This window comes from Silurus aristotelis (assembly GCF_946808225.1).
Source record: "Silurus aristotelis genome assembly, chromosome: 14".
Lineage (NCBI taxonomy): Eukaryota > Metazoa > Chordata > Actinopteri > Siluriformes > Siluridae > Silurus > Silurus aristotelis.
In genome coordinates this window covers 3,078,867-3,089,067 of record NC_139587.1, presented here as the reverse complement: position 1 = coordinate 3,089,067, position 10,201 = coordinate 3,078,867, and the positions used below count along the sequence as shown (strand labels likewise).

Sequence of the window (10,201 nt, the reverse complement as noted above, 5' to 3'; positions counted from 1 at the left end):
ATTTAATGTCTCGGAAAATTTGTTTTGCATTGTATGTGTTTCTGTTTATATTGTACATGTCAAGGAAGTGAAATTTCCTAAAGTATTAATACATTACCAATTGATGAGGAGTACAATAAAATAAATGAGGAAAAAGGAAGTCTGTGTAAAAGAAGCAATAATACAAATAAAAGGATGAATATTTTAGGTTTGTGGTCTTGCACAAGGTGTTAACATGGGCATTTCTGGGATTTAACCTCTCAAGTGGTGTAACTTATGTATAGAAAACATCTCAAAAGAATCATGATTTTCAATTGCTTCCACATGGTGGCAGTACGTCGTCACTTAGTAATCTAAATTAAGTTACATTTAATTATTGAATAATTATTGATGCATTTAAAGTAATTTCTATACTTACATTTTACAACAGGTATACACTATATATATTATTTATCAGATCTTAACCTTAGATTGATCTGTTTTAGATCACAGAAGCCGGCCTTGACTTTACAGGCTATTTTTTCACCATTATAAATGATAAATTATACAAGAAAATTTTCATGTGATAGAAGAGTGAGAGTGAGAGTGAAAGGGAAAGTTTATAGGACTGTGGTGAGACCTGCGATGTTGTATGGTTTATAGACAGTGGCATTGAGTAAAAGACAGGAGGTGGAGCTGGAGGTAGCAGAGCTGAAGATGTTGAGGTTTTCGTTGGGAGTGACGACGATGGACAGGATTAGAAATGAGTTTATTATATGAAATTCTCCAAAAGAAAAGTTAAAGCTGAAAAAAGGAAAACCGGCTTAGATGAGTGTGTGTACTCTGATGTGAAGAGAAGATAACATAAATGTCTCCTAACACTTGCTACTGTTACACTATTATAGTGCAAAAAGAGTAAAAATGTTTTAGCAAAAAAAAAAAAAAAAAAAAAAAATACACACACACACACACACACACACACACACACACACACACACACACACACACACACACACACACACAAATAATTTGAAAGATAATAAAAAAAATTATTTATCTGCTTAAAATGTTCATTATTTAAAATGCTCTACAAATACAAATAATATCAATTTATTAATAGAATTAAAATTATAGCGCAATAGAACAAAAAGTCCAGAAGCCTAGAAATAATCTCGTTATTCTGTAATAATATAATATTTAAATTATACATTTATACACTTAATTATTCACTGCACTGTTTATGTGACAAATAAAGGCTTCTTTATTTGTTTCTTTTTTAAGGTTGGAATAAAAGATTTATTTTTGTATAATGTTTTTCCTCCAAAGTTTAAACCACTTTATGAATAAAAAAAAATGAAGAAGATAAAGTAAATCTGGGTCTTTTTATTCCCTTAAATTTTGCAATTAAGGCATCAATGTTTGTATATTTACATCATAATAATACACAATATCAGTGAGTCAGATTAATTCTCAAACGCATCTTATTAATTTAGTAAAAAAAAAAAAAGTATCCCAGACCTGCACCTCAATTATCAGCTTTTATTGAATTTAAAGGATTTCATGTATTTCTGCAATAATTTAACAACACTGTCAAATTTTATTATAAAAGTCAAATACAAATTCAAACTCATTACTCAGACACAAATGACCATTTTTGGTCCTTCGTGTAGGAGGAATTGAATTTAGAAAGTAATTGAGATGTGGGTGTACAGTTAAACCACATTTCCATTCTGTCATAAAATCTTTGTCAAGAAATACAAAAAACTGTACGAAGATCAGAATACACTGTACAGTTATCGTGTCATATCCTGGGCGTGCTCAGTACAGACCGCCTCTACAGTATAAATATAAATGCAGTTTATGCTTCAAGTGCAATCAGTTTCTATATACAGTATTTAAGATTTAAACACTGTAGAATGTGTAGGAAATAAAAAATGACACATTTATGGATCTTAATTTGGATCTTTATCACTGTGTGCAAGTAATGCAAGTAAATAAATGCAAGTTATTCTCTTTTTTCATATATAGAAATCTTTTTTAATTGTTGAACATATAAATACAGTATATATATATATATATATATATATATATATATATATATATATATATATATATATATATATATATATATATATATATACAGTACAGACGAAAAGTTTGTACACACCTTCTCATTTAAAGAGTTTTCTTTATTTTCATGACTATGAAAATTGTAGAGTCACACTGAAGGCATCAAAACTATAAATTAACACATGTGGAATTATATATTGAATTATATACATAACAAAAAAGTGTGAAACAACTGAAAATATGTCATATTGTAGGTTCTTTAAAGTAGCCACCTTTTGCTTAGATTACTGCTTTGCACACTCTTGGCATTCTCTTGATGGCTACTTTGAAGAACCTACAATATGACGTATTTTCAGTTCACTTTTTTGTTATGTATATAATTCCATATATAATTCCACATGTGTTCATTCATAGTTTTGATGCCTTCAGTGTGAATCTACAATTTTCATAGTCATGAAAATAAAGAAAACTCTTTGAATGAGCAGGTGTGTCCAAACTTTTGGTCTGTACTGTATATATAATATATAATGTGTAATTCCTTATGTATAATAGTATCTGACGTACATTCATTACCTTATTAATGCATTTTTTAAATTCTAGATGTTGTAGAACCTGATACAAGCAGGGTTTCTCCTCAATCCCTCACAGATTTATCAGTTTAAAGAGCTCAGTGTGAAAAATCGGAGACTCGGCTGCTCTGCGCTGTTGTATTTCAGAAATGGGTTTTGGTGAAATAGCTTGGTTTAAACAACCAAACAGAGAAAAACCTTAAATTATAGTCAATTTCTATAATATGAATCCATGAGTACACTCTTTACGATGTTTTGAATTACATTTACATTAATATATGTTTAGAGTTTTGCTTGAGGCTTTCAAATATTGTTTTGAATTTAAATTCACAATTCTGTAACTCAGTGTCACTTTCACTGCTGAGGAGTCGTTTATTTATTCATAATAATTAATATTTTAAAACAAATCACTCTTTACTGCTGTCTTCCACTAGGTGACAGTACATTCTAATTCACCCAATTCTCAGCATAGTATCTAACATTACCCAAAATGCACTGTGTTAAGACTGAACTGTTTTAGGTCACAGAGTAGGCCTTCACTTGGCTACTTTTTTCCCCTTATATACTAATATAAATGAGGAAGTTTAATTACTTTATTGACTTTAAAACAATTTACAGTTTAGCTCGTTGAGGGGGAGGTCCTGGTCCTTTCCTAGTATGCACATAACTAAAAAACATCACTGATTCTGTATATACAGTGGTGTGAAAAAGTGTTTTGAGGCTAGAGAAATTGAACTGAAGTGTGATAAACCACAGTTTTAACAGCGGGGCAAACACTTTTTCACACAGGGCAATGGAGGTTTTTGTTTTCCCTCAATAATAAAAACCTTTATTTAAAAACTGCATGTTGGGTTCACTTGTGTTATCTTTTACTAAAACTTAAATTAGTTTGATGATCTGAAACATCAACAAAATAAGAAATCAGGGAGGGGGCAAACACTTTTTCACACCACTGTAGTTGATCAGATTTGCAGGTTACTTTTGTGCATGTCTGGCTTTGACACATTGCAGGTCGGTTAGTATAAGGTGTACTGGGTCAAATCTGTGTATAACTAATTCATTTATACACTTTATAGACAAAAAGATTTGGACACTTGACTGTTCCAGACGTATGTGGTTCTTTTCCAAGATGTTACCACAAAGTTGGAGGCACACAATTGTATAAAAGTCTTTGGATGCAGTAATGTTTATTTTCTAGAAGACACAAAATTGTTCCAGCATGACAATGCTACAGAACTCTGACCTCAACTCTACTGGACATTTTTGAAAATAAATCGAAATGCTGTCTGCACCCCAAACCTCCTCACCTCACCTGCATCAGAAATGCAAAAGCAAACCACACTTTCCTTTCTATCCATTCAACATCGGTGCAACATCAAGACACTAAAATAGAAATAGGCAGGGCAGATGTAAGCAAGCGAGAACACAATGTGTTTTTTTTTTAATAAAGTTACAACCAATCACACGTCATATTCTGGGTGTGGTCAAATTCAGACGTCCCCTATAGTATAAATATAAATTTAAACCATGCTTCAATGCATTCAGATTATATTGATAAATAAGAAACACTGTAAAATGTCTACAGAATGAAAAATGACTGTTTTCTGGATTTTAATTTGGGTCTTCAGCACTATGAGTAAGTAATATGAGCGAATATTCCGTCTTATTTGAAGCTATCTAACGTCATTGATGTGTAATAATATCTGAAATACATACATTTTTCTAATAAATGTGTTTATTTTCATAGATACAGTAGATCCTGGTAAACGCTGGGTTTCTGCACAATCCCTCACCGAGTCACCAGTTTATCAGCCTGATAAAGAGCTCAGCGTGGATATCGGAGACTCGGCTACTCTGCGCTGTTGCTTTTCTAAAAACAAAGTCGAAACAATCGACTGGTTTAAACAACCAAAAAGACAAAAACCTCAGATTATAGTCACGGTGTATAAAACGTCTGGAGAAACGTTTTACAACGAATCACAGAAGTTTCATTTCAGAATAAAAAAATCTTCCACCTGCATTCATCTGATCATTTTAAACACCATTCAGTCTGATGAAGCCATGTACTACTGTGCACTAATGGGGATCAACCCTGTGTTTGCTGATGGTACTTATTTGAAAATTAGCGGTAGGTACAACTAATGATTTTAAGTCAAGATATTTTTCCCTAATACAATGAGCATGTTCAACCGAAAGGATCGTAAAAATAACTAAGTGTAATGATGAGTGTGTTTTCTTCAAACACACTAAAATACAGACTTTAAGTGAATGATGATAAATATTTGTAGGTGAAAATGTTACTATTTCATCAGGAACATCTGAACCAGCTCTGTGTGATACTTCAACAGCACTGCATGAAAACAGCACTTACACCAACACACAAGAGTTTACAGGTAAAATGGTGTATAATTTATTATTAATATAGAATTTGAATCAATTGTGTAGAATGAAATTACAGTATCAGAATTGATCAGATCTTTACATTGGACAGTGTTCGTTTTGGGATCGGCTTTAGGTTTGTGTGCACTTCTGATTTTCTGTCTCACTTATTTTCTACTGAGGAGAAGGAAATGTGAAGTCTCTAGAAGTAAGTGCTTTTGTCATTAAAATAATTTTTTTATTAAAAGTGCAGTCTTCAGTTTTACCAAAAGGACTCACATGTGTGTTTTGTATTAATAGGGAAAGTTTGTGTAGAAGATTCCCCACAAACCCGGCAGGTACGTGTGGTACTTCGGTTGCATTTGAAATGCGAAATATCAGTCACACACTACTCATTATGGCGTTTTTGTTCGTTTATAGAGTAAGTTTGCAGATTTGCAACACAATCCAAAGCTTTATTTGTTCAGTGCAATTACTGTGTATATCCATATTAAATGATATTGTGTCTGAACGTTAAGATGATGATGAAAATGTATATGATGATGAGTGTAATTATAATTATTATATTTTATTATTGATTTTATTCAGGAGTCTGAAGCTGAATCACTAAGCTATGCAGCTCTGAAGTTCTCAAAGAGAAAAGCCGAAGTTGAAAAAAAAAAAAGCCGACTCAGCACAACAGTGTGTGTACTCCGAAGTGAAGACAACTGTAAGGGGTAACATAAATAATTTGTAATGCACAATACAATTACACTGTAAATAGTACAAATATTTCACCAATTGAACATATTTCGACAATGTGCTCATTTTTGGTACAATAAAATCACCAATTATGACAATGTGCTCATTTTTGGTACAATAAAAGTGGTATGACGCAAACAGACAATAATATTGTTTTCGTTTAAATAAACCTGATTAATAATACGTTTGGCCGGTATTTAACACACATTATTGTAGTGTAGATGGATTTTTCTGTTTGTAATTACTGATGATAATCATTTAAAATGTTTGTAAAGAAATATTTCAGTCGACTTGAATGAAAGTACATTTTTCTGTTGTGATACTTTACCTATATTTTGTGCAAGTTAATGATCACATGGATGAGCAATAATGATAAAACTAAATTAAAAATAATAATGCATCAGTGCAATAATACTTTCGGCACTACTGTTTGATTTCATTTATACTCACGTTACATATATGAAGTACAGGGACTGTAATTTGTGTTATTTAATATAACATAATGCATGTCCTTGTCCTTATTGTACAGTGGCGAGAAACAAACATGCATCAATAAAGGGCTCAATAAAAGTCTAGTCTGTCTGTCCGTCCATCTGTCTGCTTTCCTGTCTGTCTGTCTGTTTAATGGATATATGGACTTTATATACAATGCTAAAGACGTATATCTGCTTTTACTCTTAGCACTTATGACTTTTACATACTGGGGCAATAAATTGATAGAAAGACTGCTGGCTGTGGCTGAGATGCTGCAGTACCTCTTAGCAGGTGCTAGTAGGCAGAAGAGACTGTGGTTAAGATGATTAGAAACTTTGCTCTGCATGCTCTTGTTTTGCAGTGCTTGTGGTAGATTCATGATAAGAGCATGTAGTGTTGCACCAACCCCCCCCCAAAAAAAATAATGAAATAAATAAATAAATAAAAAAAATAAAATAGCAGTTTGGTTTGTGTAATTGTCTTAATGCTTTAAAAATCCTCTTCATCGCCGTTTCCTCTTGATCTGATATACGATCTACTGTAGGGCCCTGGTGTGCCAATTTCCTAGGAGAGGAAGGTGGATACCCCACTTACAAATTCCACTGAGAAGTTTACCCACTTGCGTGTCCATGTTGGTGGACTGAACCCATTCATCCACAGAGGATTGTTCAAGGCAAATCTGGAAATATCTGTCATTTATTTCTATCTGCTTTAAAGTGTCTAGACACATGCTTCTTTCAATCTGCCTTGCCTTTCCTCGTGATGATCCTTCAAAAAAAATAATTTTGCTGTGTGTGAGAACAATCAGGAGGACCATGGTGTATTCGACACTCCTGCATGGGTTGACTATTACAAAGGTCTGAGGCCATGTTTGATAGACTGGACATGCAGACAACAAAGCGTTTGTGAGAGGAAGAATTAGATAAAGCTTTTTTAGTGATTCATAAATTTATATTTAAATTTATATTTATATTTTTGATCTGTGAGGGAGCCAATATATATATTTATACATTACAGCACAGTAAAATGCTTTTCTTCTTACATTGTAGCTTGTTAAAATTTTGGTGTCGGCCATGATATACCTCCCCCAAACCTAGGGTTTGACCCCCGACCCAAAATCTGGAACATATTAAACATTTCTAATGCTGACTTGCACAATAGCAACAAATACTATTGAAACAGATATATTACTCCATAATCCTGTCCTATCTGTGTGTCAGACAGATTTTCATGTACATCTTAAACAGCTGCTATAATTAATACATTAGTATCCCAGACCTGTACTGTAATCAACAGTTTTTATTGTTTTGAAAGATTTCATGTCCTTTTTGAGAAACTAAGCTCCACTTGGCTGTCAGATTTGAGTCAAATTCACAAATTTAAATGCATTTCTCAGGCCCCAAATGAGCATCATTATTATATAGATAAGACTTTGTACAAACAAGTTAGTTAGTTAGTGTAGGCACATGTGAGTTCACCAAGTCAACCACAATTTCCATTCAGTCATTATACCTTTGTTTGTTGCAACACCAAAACACAAATATGGAAAATAAAATGTGGGGTAGCTGTAGGTAGATCAGAACAGCACATGCTACATTACAGTGTCTTTTTTGTTATAACCAATCACACGTCATAGTCTGGGGCTGTGCTCAGTACAGACCGCCTATAGTATAAATATCAATTCTAACCAGGCTACAAGTGCATTCATATTCTGTTGATGAATGAAATTCAAACACTGTACAAATACAGAGAAATGACCCAATTCTGGATTTTAATTCTGATCTTCAGCACCATGTGTAAGTAACCCAGGAAAATTATTCATCTCTCTCTCTCTCTCTCTCTCTCTCTCTCTCTCTCTCTCTCTCTCTCTCTCTCTCTATCTATCTATCTATCTATCTATCTATCTATCTATCTATCTATCTATCTATCTATCTATCTACTACATATATATATGTGCGTGTGTGTGTGTGTTTGTGTGTGTGTGCGTGTGTCTCCATTAAAAACCTTTTAAGGTAATTTTTTATATGTAACACCTATTATTTAGTACATTCTTTACCTAATTGATGCATTTTTTCCTCCTAGATACAGTAGAACCTGGTGGATGCTGGGTCTCTACACAATCCCTTACAGAAACACCAGTTTATCAGCCTGATAAAGAGCTCAGTGTGGATATCGGAGACTCGGCTTCTCTGCGCTGTTGTATTTCTGAAACAATAGCTGGAATAATATTCTGGTTTAAGCAACCAAACAAACAAAAACCTCAGCTTATGGTCACAGTTTATAAAACAACAGGAGAAACATTTTACAATGAATCTCATAAGTTACGATTCAAAATAGAAAGATTTTCAAACTGCTTCAACACAACTATTTTAAACACCATTCAGTCTGATGAAGCTATGTACTACTGTGCCGTGAGATTACCTCACTTCGTGTTTGCAGACGGGACGTATTTGAAAATTAAAGGTAGGATTTACACTGAAACTGATGAAGCTTCTGGTTTAATGTAGAGAAATTTTCCCTTATTACCATTAATATGTTCAAACGGGGATATAAATAAAAATGACATACTGAATTTTTTAATTAACACTGAAATACAGACTTTAACTGAAGCATGATTAATGTTTATAGGTGAGAATGTTTTCACTGAATCCGAAACATCTACCCCTAAACCTGCTCTGTGTAATAATTCAGTGGTGCATGAAGCAACACTGCATGGAAACAGCATCAAGATCAGCTCACAAAATAAAACAGGTAAGAATTTATTTCATCATTAAGCAATTATACTTCATTCATAATACATAATTAATGCATCTATAAAATCAGTTGAACTGATATAAATGTGGTAAAATAACAGTATAGGAATTGATCAGATCTCTACATTGGACAGTGCTCGGTTTGGGATCGGCTTTGGGTTTCTGCGCACTTCTGATTATCTTCCTCACTTATTTTCTATTGAGGAGAACAAAAAGTGATAAAAGTGAGTGTTTTTGTAATCAGATTAATTAATCAGTAATATGGACACTTTCATTCAGTTTGATAAAAACACTAATAAATGTGTTTCTTTATTAATATTTAACACTTTTACAGAAAACTCAAGTAGAGGAATGAGGCAGGTACGTGAACAAGATAATTCTTTACTATTATGTGTTTTATTGTTAATTAAATTAATTATTTCTGCTGAGTATGATTAATAATTATATATATATATATATATATATATATATATATATATATATATATATATGTGTGTGTGTGTGTGTGTGTGTGTGTGTGTGTGTGTGTGTATGTTTGTGTTTGTGTATTATTATTATTATTATTATTATTATTATTTTTATTATTATTATTATTATTATTCAGGAAAATGAAGCAGAAATGCTGAATTATGAAGTCGTGAAATTCTCCCAGAAGAAAATCAAACCTGAAAAAAGAAGAAATAATTCATCAGACACGACAGAGTGTGTTTACTCCATTGTGAATAAAACTGTAAGATAAAAGTTAAGTGATTTATAGTTCTTGGTATTATTACAGTGCAAAAGTAAAAGGTAAAAAAAAATTTGCAAGTTGAAATATCTTGACTACACACTAATTTATTCCAGATTTTTCATTAGGAAATAAAAAGATTATTAAACAAATCCAGAAGTAAAACTACATCTAAAGACAATATAATGTGTGTGCAATAATCTTATAATAAAAGTTATTTAAAAAAGTCTATTTAATTATTTTTAGAAGTTTCCCAGCAGTGTAGGGAAACGTCTACGCCACAGGTTTAATGTCTGTACACATGATTAAAGTAAATCCTGATATCTTTCAAATATCACATTCAACCGTGTCTTAACTCTGAGCAACAGTGAAAAATTAAATATTTTTGTATGAATAAATTTTTTGGTCTTATTGTATGTGTTGTACATTAACTTTAGCATTTACATTAGCTCGTTTTACTGAACAACCTCTGTGTTCACATTTACAACACCATTGAAAAAATATTAATAATTATGTGTTATAAATAAATT

The 10,201-nt window shown here is 32.3% G+C and overlaps 2 protein-coding genes across 3 annotated transcripts; both read left to right on the top strand.

The window, feature by feature from the left end:
• Positions 1-4,134: 4,134 nt before the first annotated feature.
• LOC310736413 (uncharacterized protein) lies at positions 4,135-5,740 on the top strand. 2 transcript variants are annotated; one of them, XM_083559892.1, is made up of 6 exons: positions 4,135-4,233; positions 4,345-4,725; positions 4,910-4,990; positions 5,089-5,184; positions 5,283-5,314; positions 5,565-5,740. In XM_083559892.1, exons 1-6 carry the CDS (start codon positions 4,191-4,193, stop codon positions 5,694-5,696), a joined length of 765 nt encoding a protein of 254 aa, XP_083416018.1. In that variant the 5' UTR covers positions 4,135-4,190; the 3' UTR covers positions 5,697-5,740. The 2 variants fall into 2 exon arrangements, with proteins under 2 accessions (XP_083416018.1, XP_083416017.1); XM_083559891.1 differs by having other exon boundaries at positions 5,277-5,314.
• Positions 5,741-7,910: 2,170 nt separating this feature from the next.
• LOC310736412 (uncharacterized protein) lies at positions 7,911-10,027 on the top strand. The gene is made up of 6 exons (XM_083559890.1): positions 7,911-7,987; positions 8,274-8,654; positions 8,820-8,942; positions 9,079-9,168; positions 9,279-9,304; positions 9,549-10,027. Exons 1-6 carry the CDS (start codon positions 7,945-7,947, stop codon positions 9,681-9,683), a joined length of 798 nt encoding a protein of 265 aa, XP_083416016.1. The 5' UTR covers positions 7,911-7,944; the 3' UTR covers positions 9,684-10,027.
• The last annotated feature ends 174 nt before the right edge of the window (positions 10,028-10,201 follow it).

Excerpts from the sequence above, each read along its gene's own strand:
- LOC310736412 (XM_083559890.1), top strand. The coding sequence starts at position 7,945 with ATGACCCAATTCTGGATTTTAATTCTGATCTTCAGCACCATGT. Across the intron at positions 8,655-8,819 it reads GACGTATTTGAAAATTAAAG|GTGAGAATGTTTTCACTGAA; the intron begins GTAGGATTTACA and ends TAATGTTTATAG. Across the intron at positions 9,305-9,548 it reads CAAGTAGAGGAATGAGGCAG|GAAAATGAAGCAGAAATGCT; the intron begins GTACGTGAACAA and ends ATTATTATTCAG.
- LOC310736413 (XM_083559891.1), top strand. The coding sequence starts at position 4,191 with ATGACTGTTTTCTGGATTTTAATTTGGGTCTTCAGCACTATGA. Across the intron at positions 4,991-5,088 it reads CAACACACAAGAGTTTACAG|TGTTCGTTTTGGGATCGGCT; the intron begins GTAAAATGGTGT and ends TACATTGGACAG. Across the intron at positions 5,315-5,564 it reads ATTCCCCACAAACCCGGCAG|GAGTCTGAAGCTGAATCACT; the intron begins GTACGTGTGGTA and ends GATTTTATTCAG.